Genomic DNA, 15,537 nt, shown 5'->3' with positions numbered 1-15,537 from the left:
AAAAAAGTATGAGAACCATTGTCAAGTGAGGATCTACAACATACCCTTTGGGGCACGTGGCATCAGGGTTGTCATTCAAGAAGTCCAGGAGGAATCTCTGGAATGTATCGCCAACAGGACGCTCCTGGTGCTTCTGTTTGGACAAGCAGGGCACGCAGGTCTTCGGCCCTAATTAAAAAAAAAAGTACAACTTAAATTTTAGCCAGAATATAGAGAAAAAATTTTACTTCGAACGAATCAAAAACCACATCGGTGCATTCTGACCAGGTCTGAACCCCGAGACTGATCCTAAAACACCAGTTCTCTAACCAGAGAACGCTTTAGAATTAAATGCAAGTCTTTTTATTGTTAATACTATTGCACAAAATAAATACCGTGACCAAGATTGTCAAAATAATGGTTCTGCAATGGCAATACTGCAATGACATTGCAATCTTGTATCGATACGGTTTTGTTTTGCCAGAACTACTCACTTTATGTACAATAAGTCTGCATGAACTATGTGTCTACAATATTCGATAAATAAAATGAAAAAAATATGGCCAGACTGTACATCCTGCAAAGCGACATACCTGTGTGATTGCGAGGACAAAAGACCATTGTAGCGTTGTCCATTGCACAACAAGATGATGTCTTGGTCCAAGTGGCATAGTCATCAAGCCAGGACATAGGGGGCTGGGATATGGTTGTCCTGTGGACAAAAAGAAGAGGTGCAAAAGCTAGATTTATTTTCAGCCAGCAAAGACCAAACAAACAATGCAAGGCAGAAAAACTAAAAAGATAAAGAGCTTATCAAACAGACTGCACACACGCATGCACACATGCACACACAAACTCACACATGCTAGACAGCCTGAATGCGTCGATATTGTCTTTGAATTCTCCGTCTAGCCAACATGCTTGAACCAATGGCATGGCCATTAAATAGATAGCATAACAGCTCGAGCACTTGGACCAGACACTCCATCAAAACCATTACACCAAAAGTGCTGTAACTGGGTGTGATATAACAAAAACAATCTTCTTATATTACCCTGCTTTTCAGAGTATTCCAAAAAGAAAGAAAGCGCATTATCTAGTAAAATTTCATTAGATGTGAAAATGTAGCCACTTTTTTATTATTTATAAAGCCAATCGCACAATAATTAACTAATAAAGCTGCATTTAATAATATAATAACATGAATGAATATAAAGGTATGTTCATTCACCACATTTTTGTGAAATCAAGCTTGTTCCTTCCCCTGTAAAAACGTTTCTAATCCTTTTTTTTCAGGTCTATGTTAAAAAATGAAAGGTCCCACTTCACTAATGTGCAAAGGTTGCCTATTGGAATAAGTAATTCTTGAGTTCCCCATTGACGGCAATGGGCAACTTCAATAGCAAAGCTGCCACATGAAGCTAATGGAGGACTTCAAGATTTGTTTTCTTCCTTGAAACATGGAGGACTTCAAGACTTGTTTTCTTCCTTGAAACGAAAATTGTGATTACAAAAGCTGCCATATAAGAACTATTTTCTTGCTTTCAAGAGAGGCATGAAGCTGATTTTTAATTGATGCACCCCGTGTTATAAATTTCATCTAAACGTCAACCAAGATAAAGATTTCCTCAAATTTGAGATTTTTCTTGTAAGAGATTTTTCTTTACTGTACCGAAGCCACTATGCTTCGGTACAGTAAGTTATACAAGCTTCAGTGGACTGAAAATACCAGGAAATATACCACTTCTAAATTAAGTATTAATTAATGGGATATTTATATCTAGCAAGGTACTACAAGGGAAAAAATGCAAACATAGAACATTTTGGCAAAAATTGTTGAGGCATATATGGCAGAACTATAACAGTAATACAGTTGAACACTTTTATGAAAGACACACACTCATTCTTTGGGGGGGGGGGGGGGGGGATCAGAGGATGGTCTGATAGAAGTTGCTATGTATACGAGCCTCCAATTGGCAGTTGCCCCAGCAATTTGCACACTGCTGGTCAAGTTCTCGCCTGGAACACCTACTGGAAAAGCTCAGTTGAAAATTATGTTTTCCAGCCGGAACACATCGTGTCCATCATACTGACCATTATTAAATTCTTTATTTTACCAGAAAAAAATGGCAAAACGGTCGCATCATGACGTGCTCACACTAAGATGAGCTGGTAACATGCTGGCCGTGTGTAACCACTGTGTTGCAGTGAAGCATTGCTTCTTTTCCGCAGACTGACCATGAAACTGTTGTTGTTTTTGCACTGGCAGAGAGAGCGGCGAGACCCAGCGTTCCCTGTGTTTGCGGCAGAATTGGGACCGGGTATGGCTGGAAAGCGCAACCCTTGGAGCCACAGTCTACTCGGCACAGCAAAATACCCCTTCTAATGACTTTCATCAAGTTCCTTGCATCTCACTTTTTGTATATTTCGTTAATTCAAAAACCCACTTCATTCAAAGATTTTTTTCGAAGCCCCAGTGACCAATTTGACAAGGTTTTGTAGTGTACAAAAAGCGAAAAATTCGCGCTCACAAGTTATTGTAGACTGCAGCAAGGCTGATCTGCGAGTACAGCGACTGCGAACTGCATCCAGGCAAGCCACAAATCAGATCCTGGTCCTCGTAGCGGGTGTAGTTGTAGCCCGGCTGGACCACAAAGTAGAGTGGCGGCCCAACGGCCAAAGCAGTCTTTTGCATGCGAAAGTAGTCCTGGAGGTATGAATCCTGTGTGGAAGAAATAGACACAAAAGGAGTGGAAAAGTACAGTAAAACCTCATCAATTCTGATTTCATGGGGCTGAAAAAACTGTCGGAATCCACAAAGTGCCTAATTATAGAAAGAATCAAGAAAGCAATATATAGATATTTGATGTGGCTTGTGTATTCACACATACGTATCATGCATAGGTATAATCAAGTATCAAGTATAAATCAGTAAAAGTATATATAACAAACAAGCACAATACTAGCGAGCACGATGACGAGTATCGTTGTGACATAAGTACTTCACAAAGGGTGCCACTGTATTTACAATACAGTCAATCCCAGATATATCAAACTTGGAGATATCGAATTATTGGCTATATCAAACAGTTGAAAAATCCCCTTGAAAAATCCCCTTGAACTTCCCATGCAAAAGTACGGGACCGGTGCACCCGTATATCTAACTCCCGCATAGCGGGACATCCGCGATATCGAATGCTGCGCCGCGCCGAAGCCCAGAAAGTGCATTTTTCCTTGCAAATATTGATCAATTTAAGGTGCGTTCAAATAGATTTCGATCCTTCTTCGCGCGCAGGCGACGAAAAAAAAAAACAGTTTTACAGTCAGATCTTAACACTATATAGCAACGGTGTGAGGATTGCTAAACGTGGATTGCAAAACTTTCCTAATGACTTTTCATCATAGTAAAGACTACATCGCTAACACTTACTTTCTACACAACTACCAACAATACCAAATACCTAGATGTTCGTATCTAATCTGATCTAACACGGACTTTACATTGATCGATCTGTGGGGTTTAACGTCCCAAAACCACCATTTGATTATGAGAGACGCCGTAGTGGAGGGCTCCGGAAATTTTGACCACTTGGGGTTCTTTAACGTGCACCCAAATATGAGTACACGGGCCTACAACATTTCCGCCTCCATCGGAAATGCAGCCGCCGCAACCGGGAATCGAACCCGCGACCTGCGGGTCAGCAGCCCAGTGCCTTAGCCACTAGACCACCGCGGCGGGGCTAACACGGACCTTACACATCATTAGCATCACTAACTCAGCCAATCGAGTTCTTGGGTACCTACGTCGTAACCTTGCTTCGACACCTGCTGCTACTAAACTAATAGCTTATAAAACACTCATCAGGCCTAAACTGGAGTATGCTAATGCCATTTTTGATCCTCAGCAAGCTAACCTTTCCACTATGCTCGAATCCATTCAGAACCGCGCTTCCCGATTTATTATCTCAAATTACTCAAATAACATAAGTGTGTCAGCAGTCAAACACCAGCTTAATCTTCCTCATCTTGCCTCTCGCCATAAAATTTCACGCTTGTGCTTGTATCATAAGTTTTTTTCATTCCTTGCCACTAGGCAACGCATTTATCAGACTTGCACATCCGACATCACGACATTATCTTCCTAATGCAGTATATCCCGTACACCCATAAACAAAGACCTTCCAGAAGTCATTTTTCCTTCAGACAGCACATGACTGGAACGACCTTCCCGCCCACGTCGCCGTGTCATCTCAGTTTGATCAATTTAAAAACGCCGTAAAAAGCAATATTTTATCTTTCTAATTATGATTTACTGCTGTTTTTCTATATCTTGTTATTGTTTGTGCCACTTTACTTTTTTTTGTTTCATCTGTTATGTTTTTGTTTTTTTTGCCCGCCCCTCATGTAATGTCGCTTGGGACGAAACAGAAATGAGAATGGCAAGTGACTCTGCAATCTCAGTGCAATGTTCGCATGTGGTTCGCATTCCCTTCCTTGTTGTTAGTGCACAATGGCATGCAAGCCTGAAAAGCATGGCCTTCGAGATGTGCTACCTTATCACATATTTTTAGTGTTTTCGGTTTCAAAACAGTCTCGGAAGCTACGTTTTTTTTTATCTTTTCGCATCAAAACCGCTAAAAGCAGCAGCTGCCATCTACAAAGTTACAGTGACATTGATATCGCCAACATCTCTATGGTGAGAACTCGGACGATCTAGGCGTTGAGTCTTTTGTGCCTTGTGGTCTTGTGCACTTCTCGTCTCGTTCCTAATGAATCCTCATACGGGAGTTTAACTGAACGTTGACCCGCACATAGCGATAAAAATTACTGGCGCTTGGAGCGACGTCAAGTAAAACACTGTGTTGTAAACGTTCCTTGCGCGCCACGTGATGACTTCGTGTGCGTCATGACCGCTAACAACGACGTACGGTGCCTCAGTGAATTCTGCGACTTATCAGCATTTCCGAGCACTATCTCGCACAGTAGCGACTTCATTGGTACAGATGACGATGTTGCTGTTTTTTACTGCATCGATGCCGAGATTTTGGCGACTGGTGCCGCGGAAGTATACTCGTGCGTGTATGATGAATATGCAAACGCCTTCGCTGCCGCCGCTAACCAAGCTTTTTTTTTGCACCGACGTTCTGCATCAACCTACGTTGTGGCCGAAGGAGCTAAGTTCGCTTATTTGAAAGGCTTCAACAATATCAAGGATGATTGAAACTTGACAGCGCGCAAGAAGCAAGACAAGTTTACAGACTAAATAAAGTGCGGTAACCTGCAGTTCACACCTTGTTCTTGAGGGAATCATTATCTTAGCTTTTGTAACGATTTCAAAGGCCTGAAATTTTTCAATTCAGACTTTAAATATGCATATTTTGTATTTCGAATTCTCACTATATCGAACTATATTACGATCCCCTTTGAGTTCGATATATCCGGGATCAACTGTATATGTCCAGGGTTGGCATCAAGCGCTGCAGCTGTTCTACAAAGTGGAGTACATGCTTCATCATTCAAAGCTCACTTTCACAACTGAAACTTCAAATACGTACTTTTCTCTAAAACAAAGTCACTGGTCTATTTGAATAATCAATCATGACTCTGCTAACAAAGATATAACTCACAAGAGGCATAGATATCTCCTGGTCCAAACCTATATTGGTGTTTCCAAGAGCCGCAAATGAGAAGCACGCCCATCCAACAAACACCAACATCTGCAATTTGAAGTGGAAAGGAGAAAAAAAAAGATGGAGCAGTTTAAAAGAGTAAGAGAGCTTCTTTTTTTTCAAGCCTTTTTTTAGCCTCCTTTAAAAGCTCTGCTTGGCAAGACTTCCAGCTCAAAAGAAACTCCTCTAAATGAATGTAAAACATCAATCTATATATTAGTTCTCTTAGAAAACAAAAAATATATGCAATCCCGAAATTCACATTTTTAATTTGAACTGCTGGCATTCTTCTATCGTGACACCAATTGTTAAAGGGAAAGTTTGAGATAAGCTTCATAGCGCTAGGCATTCTTCAACACATTCAGATAGCAAAATCATCTCTGGCTTTGAGAGAGATACTTGAATAAAATTGTCATGCATCCAAAGTGCATCCCTTAGTGCCTTCTTGCATCATGCATCCCTTAGTGCCTTCTTGCGTTTAGCCTTGCAGTGTAAGAAAAATTAATTCTGGCATTCCAGTTTGTAATGTATTTCGTCCTCGCACACTTTTCACTTCCCTCCCCTTGCCACTGGCTCACATCAGGCTAGTCTATTTCATTAAAGGCAATATAGACCAAACAGGTGAAGAGTACTGTTATAAAGCTACATTTTTGAGCGGCAAAGCTTGATTAACTGATGGGCAAGCTTTATCATTCCAGGAACAGGGCCAGTAAACAGCCCTGAGGTTCAAAAATTTTGAAAAAGAGGTATATGTGCAGTTTTTCTTTGTGGAACATGCTGCCACAGGAATTTTTGAATATGTGCAATATTAAGGAAGTTACAGAGGTTAGAACACCAGTCTAAGCTGGTTTAAAATTTTCGCGCCGCCACGCCCCCCTTCTTCCTGCCATGAAGGGGAAGGCGTAGCCCATCGTTGTGACTCTGCCCACTTCGGCAACGTGACACCACATCAGCGGTTGACGTCATCAGCGAACTCGATCAGTCGCAACGCACTTCCGTTTGCTGCGAAGCATGGTTGTTTGTTTACCGTTTGCTGCACCAGCCGCGGGTCAACCGTGTAAGCGTCAGGGGCGAAGTGTCGACCACAAATGATCGGATCCCGACATACGTCACTGGATGGCCAATTCGCTTCAGCCACGAAGGGCGCACGGCCCGATCGTCAGGCACCCGATGCCGATGGTTCTCCGCTGCCCAGTCCCTCGATTTGCAGCCGACGACAGAGCAACACTTTTTACCCGTGTTGCTCATGTCAAGGGCAAAGTACGTTCATACTAGCGCACAGGCACTGCAGTTGAGCGGGAAATGTACAAGTGACAACTGCGAGGCTGGTTCTTTCACTGCAGTGCCAAGACACAAGAGGCAGTTTTGTAGCTGTGGGTAGGAACAGGAACTGACGTTGACTTCACCACTGTTTTTTCACACCTGGTTTAGACCATTCGGCGAGCTGCATGCTACGTCACATCGCCGATCGCCGAGTTGACGTCACTGCGCGTGCAAGGGGCTTGGTCAAGCGTAGGAAAGATGTGCGGGATTTTTTTTTTTTTAAATAGAGGTTCCGCGTGGCGCGCAGCGCTGTAATATTCGGAAAACGTGATAGCTGCGGTCTAATCTACGAATTGCCGAGCTTGTATGGGGGGTGAAAAAAAAGTCTGAGCCTGTTTGCTGGCCCTTTAAGGACATTAAAACTATCAAATATTTGGTGTATATAATACTAAATTTACCAGGATTGCCTTAATGAAAATACAGCAAATTGGTGATTAACCGGCTAACAATTTTATTATCACTTTATGTATTAGTAATACTACCATAAAATATTTCAGTAACTACAAAGAAATAACAGTATGAACAACCCTTATGTGCAAGACACAGTGTTCAAACACGTACCACAGTCAGACGAATCGGTTCCTTCATCAATGCGGGGGCATAGTAGTTCTCAAAAAGTCTGTACAAGAATCCTTGCGAAGGCCCATCCTCAATGAAGATTGTCTGTGATCCCGAAATACAGCAGCATACATCCATTCGTTGCATCTAGACAAAAGAAGAAAAACAAAGGCTACTACATTTGAAAAAGAAAGATGCATCAGCTGCTCATTTCGTAGCCACAAACTGTTACATAAAAGTCCTCAATATTTCAGAGTAAGAGGCATCATGCATCTAGTTCGCACAGCAACACTGCACATGGAGTTTACTAAAGTTAACTAGAGGGAAATGTGGCGCTGCAATCATTCAGCGGCCATGGGAATAATGGATGGGGCACAAATATGCCTGGTTTTCGTGTTTGCGGCCTTCGAGCGCCCTTGTGGCTTTGTTGCTTTTGTTTTGAGTAAAAGAATAGACTGCTGTGAACTTCATGAACCTGTTTGGATTGCCGAGCCTAGAACGTTAAGGAGGTGAAGTGTAACTGCTGAACACTTGCTGATTGTCATCTCGTGACAAAGCGGCTCCAGGCCATGCAAAGCCAAACGAAGCCGGAAGAACGAAGGTCTGGCAGAGTTGTGTATACTACCCATTATTTCCAATTCTAACCGTAGCGCCATGCGTTTCAGCTCTCATAGACACTGCAAGAGTTCCCTCCAGTGTACTTATGGGAAACTCCACGACACTGCATGTTCAGGCAGTAATACAGTAGGTTCCACGGCCTGCTAGCATGTGTGCACCTGAACGCAATGTCGTCGGCTGTCATTCTACCTGAACGAAACCTCTATTCACCTTCAATATTGTTAAATCAAATTCTGGGGTATCACGTACCAAAACCAGGATGCTATTATGAAGCATGCCATTATGGGCAACTTCAAATGAATTCTGACTGCACAGGGCTCTTGGTTATGCACCTAAATCTAGCCAGATACAACTTTTGAAGACTGCAACATTTCGCACACAAGCCTGCACCAATTTGCATGCACTTTAGACCAATCCAGTGAAGCGAGGTGAGGGAGCGGGGTAATTGGTATTCCCTTATGTTAAAAGTGAAGTGCTAAATGTACACAGCGAACAAGGAAATGACGAGGACAAGCGCTCATCGTTCCCTTGTCTGCTGTGTATATTTTGCTCTTCGATTTCAACATGATGCAGTGAGCCACACAGTCAGTAAGTACGCCTTTGAAGAATACTTGACTGCATGAAGGGGACTACTATTTCTTTAGTCACATAAACAATCGGCTGCGGTATTCTGGTCATTTGGGCTAATAGTCTACAGACTTCTCAAGTCACATCACCTTATATGTACAGTACTGGCAGATTATACTGGCGGATGCAAAAGAGACATCAAGTTTTTTAGTATAATGACTTGTATTCACCATTGATCAAGATAATCACGTCAAGTTGTAATGAATCTGGTACGTAAAGATAATGCTGTCTCTGATCAAGCCATTTTAGTCAAAATTAAACCAATATGACACTAACTAAAGAGGGTGGAAACTGAAGTATGCTGATTACTCAGTCCCGATTTGTCTCATTTAAATCCACCAGTACTCTATATATGCTCCCCCATTTCTGCCCCATTGAAATGTCATTACTGCATGGTCTGGAATTGTACCTATGTCAATGGGCTCGGAACCACAATGCACTAAAGCAGCTTTGCTAAAGTTTTGCTTCAGCAACTTTCGAGGTCACAATAAATGCGAAGAAATCTTACCCTCTGCCTCTTTGCATCGAGCGAGAGCAGAGCGACGAAGCAGGTCACTTGGAGCAGAAAGTCGACAAGGAGCGCAAGACCAGCATACAGGGCAAACGTCTTCACAGCGGGCATCGTGCTCAGGCCCCCTTCAATAGACAGAAAGCACTTGTTCATTGCTCCGTACATTACACATCTGGTACACAATGTACCCGGTACACAATCACTTGGTGCATAATAATAGTTAATAACAGAAATAATAGGTAAATATTTACCTCTCGGTGTACAACTGCTTTACTTGCAGAGAAAGTTTACAAATATACTACCATGTGAAAGGGTATTCAACATAAAAGAAGTTCAGCGGAAGACGGAGAATGCTCAGAGTGACAAAAAACTGCAGAATTTTACTATTTTTTCTCTACATTTGAGGTTGGGAGAAGGTGAGCAAGGCATGCATAAGCACGCTGCTAGTGAAGGCAGTTCATGCTCGTACGAAGACAAGTCTAGTTGTGAAAGTGTTTGCTTCAGCAATATTCCTCGTTCAACCTATCTAATTAACATCATATCAACTTGGAACAGAAGTTATACTAAGCAACTGTTGCAAGTTCCTACCTAGGAAAAAGCAAGTAGCTTCTGAGAAGCTAGCCAGGAGCAGTGATGGTCCAAGGTTCCCAACCACTCGTGCCACCTTGTCTTCAATAGGCTCCTCTTCAGACCCATTATCTCTCTGCACAAAGACGAGACATAAGTTCCTTGTTTTCGCAATAATGGAGAGATTAAAGGAACGCTAAGGAGAAACAAATTACTTGTAAATACTACTATTACAATGGCAATACATTATTTCAAGGCTATTTTTTTAAATCTTGAAGTAATACGTGTATTTACTCGCATAATCGGCGCACTCGCATAATAGGCGCACCCCTAGTTTGGTTGCGAAAAATTCTATTTTTTTTTAATTCCGCACACAATAGGTGCACCCCGAACTTGGCAGTGATTAGAAACAATTCTACCCCTTAGCGGTATAGTTGGAACGTGGTCCCCGTACCCTGAAGAAAGAAAGAATGCAAATTGACGAGCAAATAAAAAAAAATCGAAGTGCAATGACCTAACCAACATGTTTGTCAAAATAAAACTTACAAAAAAAAACGTCCATGAGCGAAAAAAAAAACCGGCTGTTTCATCAATTACTGATACCCCTCAAATCACCGCACTCCTTGGAGATCACGTGTACAATGCCTGGGGCTCGATCGCCATCACCACCATCATAGAAAAAGAAAAACGACATTTTGCAAGCGGTGTGCATATGTTGTTTGTGGTCGTGTATTCAATTTTGGGCCCACCATGGGGAAGTAAACAAGATACACGGCTGGATTTAAACTGAAGGCAGTGCACTATACGCTGCAGCACAGCAACTGGCCTGCAAGCAGGCATTTCGGTGTTGGAGAAATGAGTATTCGGTACTGGAGGGATCAAGAATAAAAACTTAAGGCAACAAGGAAGACCTGACGGGCTTCCCGCGGCGCCAAGACTGGCAAGTATCAGAACGTCGAAAAGCAACTGGTCCAGCATATACATGAGCTACGACAAGGCGGCTGTACTGTGTCGCTGGATATTGTGCAGACTGAGGCGAGCCAAATAGCCCCAGCACAGCGCATCGACGCACAAGAGTTCAAAGCCAGCTCCGGATGGACAAGTCGTTTCATGCGGCGCCAAGGCCTTGTGCCAGCGCTTTCCCGCAGCATATGAGTACAAAGTGACGGACTTCCATCGTTTCATTATAAAGCTTCGACAGCAGAAAGACTTCATTTTGTCCCTAATCGGCAACGCAGATCAGGCCCCCCTTTGCTTTGATATGCTGCGGAACATGACAGTGGAGGAGAAAGGTGCACAGAGTGTCATCGTCAGAACGTCTTGTGCTGATAAACAACGATGCACTGTGATGCTAGCGGTGTTGTGCCCATCCCCTGTTTTACTTCATTTTTAAACGTAAGACGCTCCCAAAAACAAACTTCCGTGAGGGCATTTATGTCAGGGTCCAGAAAAAAGACTGGATGAGCGCGGAACTTATGGTGAATTGGGTGAAAACAGTCTGCGGTCGGCGGCCGGGTGGTCTGTTGTTCCTGTCCATGCTTGTCCTGAACAGTTTTCGTGGGCACCTAGTAGACCGCGTACGAGATGAACTAAAGGAGCTGTGCACAGATCTGGCAGTGATTCTGGGCTGCCTCACATCGATTCTGGAGCCTTTGGACGTGTCCTTGAATAAGCCTTTCAAGGACAATGTTCGAAGGCTGTACACCACCTGGATGTCTGGAGGACAACATCAGCTGACTCCAGGTGGTAAGATTAAGAGGCCGCATGTGGAAATGCTGTGCGCTTGGATCATGGAAGCGTGGCAGGCGATCTCCGACGAAGTCGTCGGAAAAAGCTTCAAGAAGATGGGTATATCGAACGCACTGGATGCGAGTGAGGATGACATGTTGTGAGGTGTAGATGGTTCAGATCCCGAAAACGAATCTCCGCTCGGCGAGGATGAATGTGTGCTCTCTGACTCGGACTCCGAATAGGGCAAAGGAGGAACACCAACAACTTTTGTGTAAATAAATTTTACGTGTGTGTGCAGTTGACGGCTCTAGCTTGTTCATTAAAAGGTACGTAGGTATGTTTGTTTTATGCTGAATTAAGTGGTAAACGATAAAGTCCCCTTTCACTTGACAAATATGCAGATTTAAAGCACAAGAACTGAGTCGAAAAATTTTCAAAAATTTTGCCCCATGTAATTGGCGCCCCCCTAACTTCAAGCCGAATTTTCTGAAAAAAAAAAAAAAGTGTGCCTATTATGCGAGTAAATACGGTAAGTCAAGCATAAGAAAGAAAGTGAAGGCCACACTTGGGCAGTGCCAGTCTGCAATTACGATGTCAATTTAATTTCAGAGGAAGGAAGTGAGTGGTAGAAGGAGCATACCTATGTTTTAGCAACTTATTAAAATTTTCCAAGTGCAGCCTTTCAAATAATATAGAAAACTTTGTGACTAATTTTGCCTATAAATATTAACTAGGCACAATTAGATGCTGTTCTTGTTTGCATATTACAGCAACTGTGATGTTGCTGGCATTGCAGAAAAGTCATTTAAAGATGTCAGTCACTCTTCTCTTGGACATTCTTTCAACATTGGCTCTGCCCAGAATACATACTTGTGAAGGTGTTTGCATCACATAAATACTATGAACGCGGCATTTTTATGAAGAAACTTTGTTGGATGTCTATAGTGTGGCAGAAGGAAAAAAATTGAGCCATATACAATTCTTCACAGATTTGACTGCAATGTAAGCAGGAAGGAAAGGAGTTACGAGTGAATCCTTCAAAAGACAACAACACCATGCAACCCCTAAACCTCTCTTAAAAACGCTTAGAAAAAAAAGGAAAGAAAAAAGACAGGCCTGTACTTTCACACAAGTTTGCAACCAACGAGACATTCAGGTTAACTTCCACACGAGTTTTCACCCAAGAAGGTGTCCAAGGTAAATATTACTAAGATTTTATAAAAGCTACTTTCATCCTCAAACAGTGCTAACTGTTTTTGATTTTAGTTGCTCGTAACTCCTCAAGATGAAGTATACACTTTCTTTCAAAGCAGGCCTCACAGGAATGGATTGTAGCATCTGTAATGCAATCAGCTCACCTGAAATCCCTGGACAAGAATGAAAATGTTGTCCACGCCAACAGCGAGCACGAGGAAAGGGATGACTTCGATGATGATCAGGGTGGCCGGTGTGCCCCAGTAGCTGAACAAGCCTAGCGAGGAGGCCACCGAGGCGAGAACTATGACAACGCCTGCCAAGCCCAGTGTCACCTGAGAGTCCACCTGTAGTGGCAAAGAAATACACAGCATGCCTTCACACTGCCAGCATAACAATAGAGCACGTCTGTAAACAGAAACTAGGTTTCTACAATCTGCCATCTTAGACTGCTAGAGGCAATGCATTCGGCCAACGAGGATCTCCACATGCAGCATCTCTGAGAGCCTCGGATGCTTCAAGATGACAAACAAAAAAGACCCACTGCATTTAGGGCAGTTATTCAGGTGTAAAACGTTTAACACTGCAAGGCTGTGATCAAATTCTACTTGAAACAATGCAACGTTGCTAACAACCACCACGGCACATGCCTCATTTTTTTTTCTTCTTTGAATGGGCTAAGGATGCATTAGGTTTCTAAGACGTGGCAATGGGTCACTGAAGAGATGTTATAAGCCCAATCTCTTTTCAGGTGACTTGCCGGCATTATAGCAATATCACCAGGTATTCTCGTTTTGTTTTATTTTCTTTCAGCCACAAAATGTGCTTGCACTTGATCTGCTATTAGGCAGTAAACACGGTGATGACAATTGCATTACAGCACCACACTAAGATCTCGAGTGCTTAGTTGAAGACTTAAGCGAGTGCTTTCACAGGTTAAACGAAAAGGGAAATATAAAATGGCGGCCACTGCTTGCCAGTGCGGTCGAAGTAACAGTAAAAACAACTGAATAGCCTTGCTAGTCAAATCTCCACGAACAAAAGCCACACTATTCCATTTCACACGGCAGGAAAGTAGTACTAACCAGTGCACAGGTAGCCATAAAGCATAAGAGGTTAATACAGCGAGCAAAGAATAAAAGAAAGATTGAGGCTCCACTAACCAGTGCAGTCCTGAAGGAACGGTACTGGCCCAGGGCAAGAGACACGTATAAAAACATGACAAAGTAGCTGAGCAGGACGGTAAACACGTCAGACCGACTCTCCCTCTCCAGCTCATCTTCTATGGAATTCTGTTCAAGAAGAAGAGATGGCAATGAAAATGGGCAATATCAAAGCAAGTCTAACAAAGACATTATGCAAATAAGGAAAGCAAGTATAATAAATCTCCAGAAAAAAGGAATGAGTAGCATTATAAAAAGTAAGAAGCAGTTACCTTAAGATTATGGTTAATAATACAAAAAAGTTTTTGACAATACTAACTGTAAAACTGTCACATCAGTTAGGCTGGCATGGCATGAATTCAAATGTTGATTTCCAGGGTTTTATACACCCCAACTGTAATATGAATATGAGGCATGTACGTTGTAGTGGCAGGCTCCAGATTAGCGATACTGGCCGCCTTGGATTCTTCAATGAGCCCCTAAATCCAAGCATGTGGCTTTATCTGTGTATACAATGAACACACAATGAAGCACAGCCGCTGTGTCCAGGAATCAAACCCACATTCTTACATTTAGCTGCACAACAACTTTCCAGCCAAGAAATCATAGCAGATCATGCTTTTTAACAGAGATCTGCTCTGATATTCAGACAATTCTTCAATGGTAAACATGGGCGGCATCGCAGTATCCCAAACAAGCCCGAGAGCGAATGCAGCAAATTTTAAAACTTCTCAGACCACAGCAGTCCAAATGTAAGAATTTATTTTGAAACAGATCATGTCGAAGTGGCATGCCTTGTGCTGAAGCTTTGCTATTGGCAGCAAATTCGGAACTAATACCTAGCCCTTATAGCCCCTTATTATTAAACATTTCTCCTGCCAAAGTAATAAAAAAAACTTGTGTTTGTTGAACAACCCTATCATTCAAGACTGGTTCATTGTTTCCAAAAGCCTAAAAAAAAGGTAAATGTCGTCAGTAAACCAGAATATTGCTAAAAATGTTCACATTTTAAAAGTTGATAGAGAATGCACGGCAGACGCCAAAGAAACAAACTTATTGCGCTCGGATAAAGATTGGGATTTGTGAACTCTGGACACATAAGAGCACAAATAGTTCAGATGCTAGGTGCTCAAGTCAATGAATACACATCAGCAATAAAAATGCTACTCTATGATAACCGATATATTCTCCAAATGACAACCTGCTATGATTACCTTCATTAAACTGTTTTCTGTGAAACGAAGGAACAAAACAAAAAAAAAAATAGATCAAGACCTCCATCTTTTTGTTTGATACAATCTAACTAAGCCAACAGACAACAAAGCCAAAGAAGGAAAGAGTAACATTACTTGTTATTCGTAATTAACATGTACATCATAATTGTGAATTCGGGGTTTTTATATATTGTATACGCAGGTGAAGATGCAAGACAACGTCATGTACGAGAACGATTGCAGTATTTACAACACAGGCGCGCAAGCCAGAAACTGAACACGCGGGAAGGGCACGACGATGATGATCACAATTGTTTGTATGTGCAGTTGAAGATGATAACGACACTGTCAGTGCTCACAATATTTAATTTCCCAGATATTCA

At 42.3% G+C, this 15,537-nt stretch overlaps 1 protein-coding gene across 1 annotated transcript in view; it reads right to left on the bottom strand.

The window, feature by feature from the left end:
- The window catches only part of LOC119170532 (NPC intracellular cholesterol transporter 1-like), a 63,766-nt gene that overhangs the window by 16,981 nt on the left and 31,248 nt on the right, over positions 1-15,537 (bottom strand). The window contains exons 11-19 of the mRNA XM_037421719.2: positions 13,941-14,069; positions 12,942-13,124; positions 9,874-9,988; positions 9,283-9,410; positions 7,533-7,676; positions 5,607-5,696; positions 2,511-2,701; positions 573-691; positions 45-168 (exon numbers count right to left, since the gene is read on the bottom strand). Of these exons, the coding sequence (XP_037277616.2) occupies positions 45-168; positions 573-691; positions 2,511-2,701; positions 5,607-5,696; positions 7,533-7,676; positions 9,283-9,410; positions 9,874-9,988; positions 12,942-13,124; positions 13,941-14,069 (1,223 nt within the window). The remainder of the gene's footprint in view (positions 1-44; positions 169-572; positions 692-2,510; positions 2,702-5,606; positions 5,697-7,532; positions 7,677-9,282; positions 9,411-9,873; positions 9,989-12,941; positions 13,125-13,940; positions 14,070-15,537) is intronic.

This window comes from Rhipicephalus microplus, chromosome 2, assembly GCF_043290135.1.
Source record: "Rhipicephalus microplus isolate Deutch F79 chromosome 2, USDA_Rmic, whole genome shotgun sequence".
Lineage (NCBI taxonomy): Eukaryota > Metazoa > Arthropoda > Arachnida > Ixodida > Ixodidae > Rhipicephalus > Rhipicephalus microplus.
This window is presented reverse-complemented; position numbering and strand designations above follow the sequence as displayed.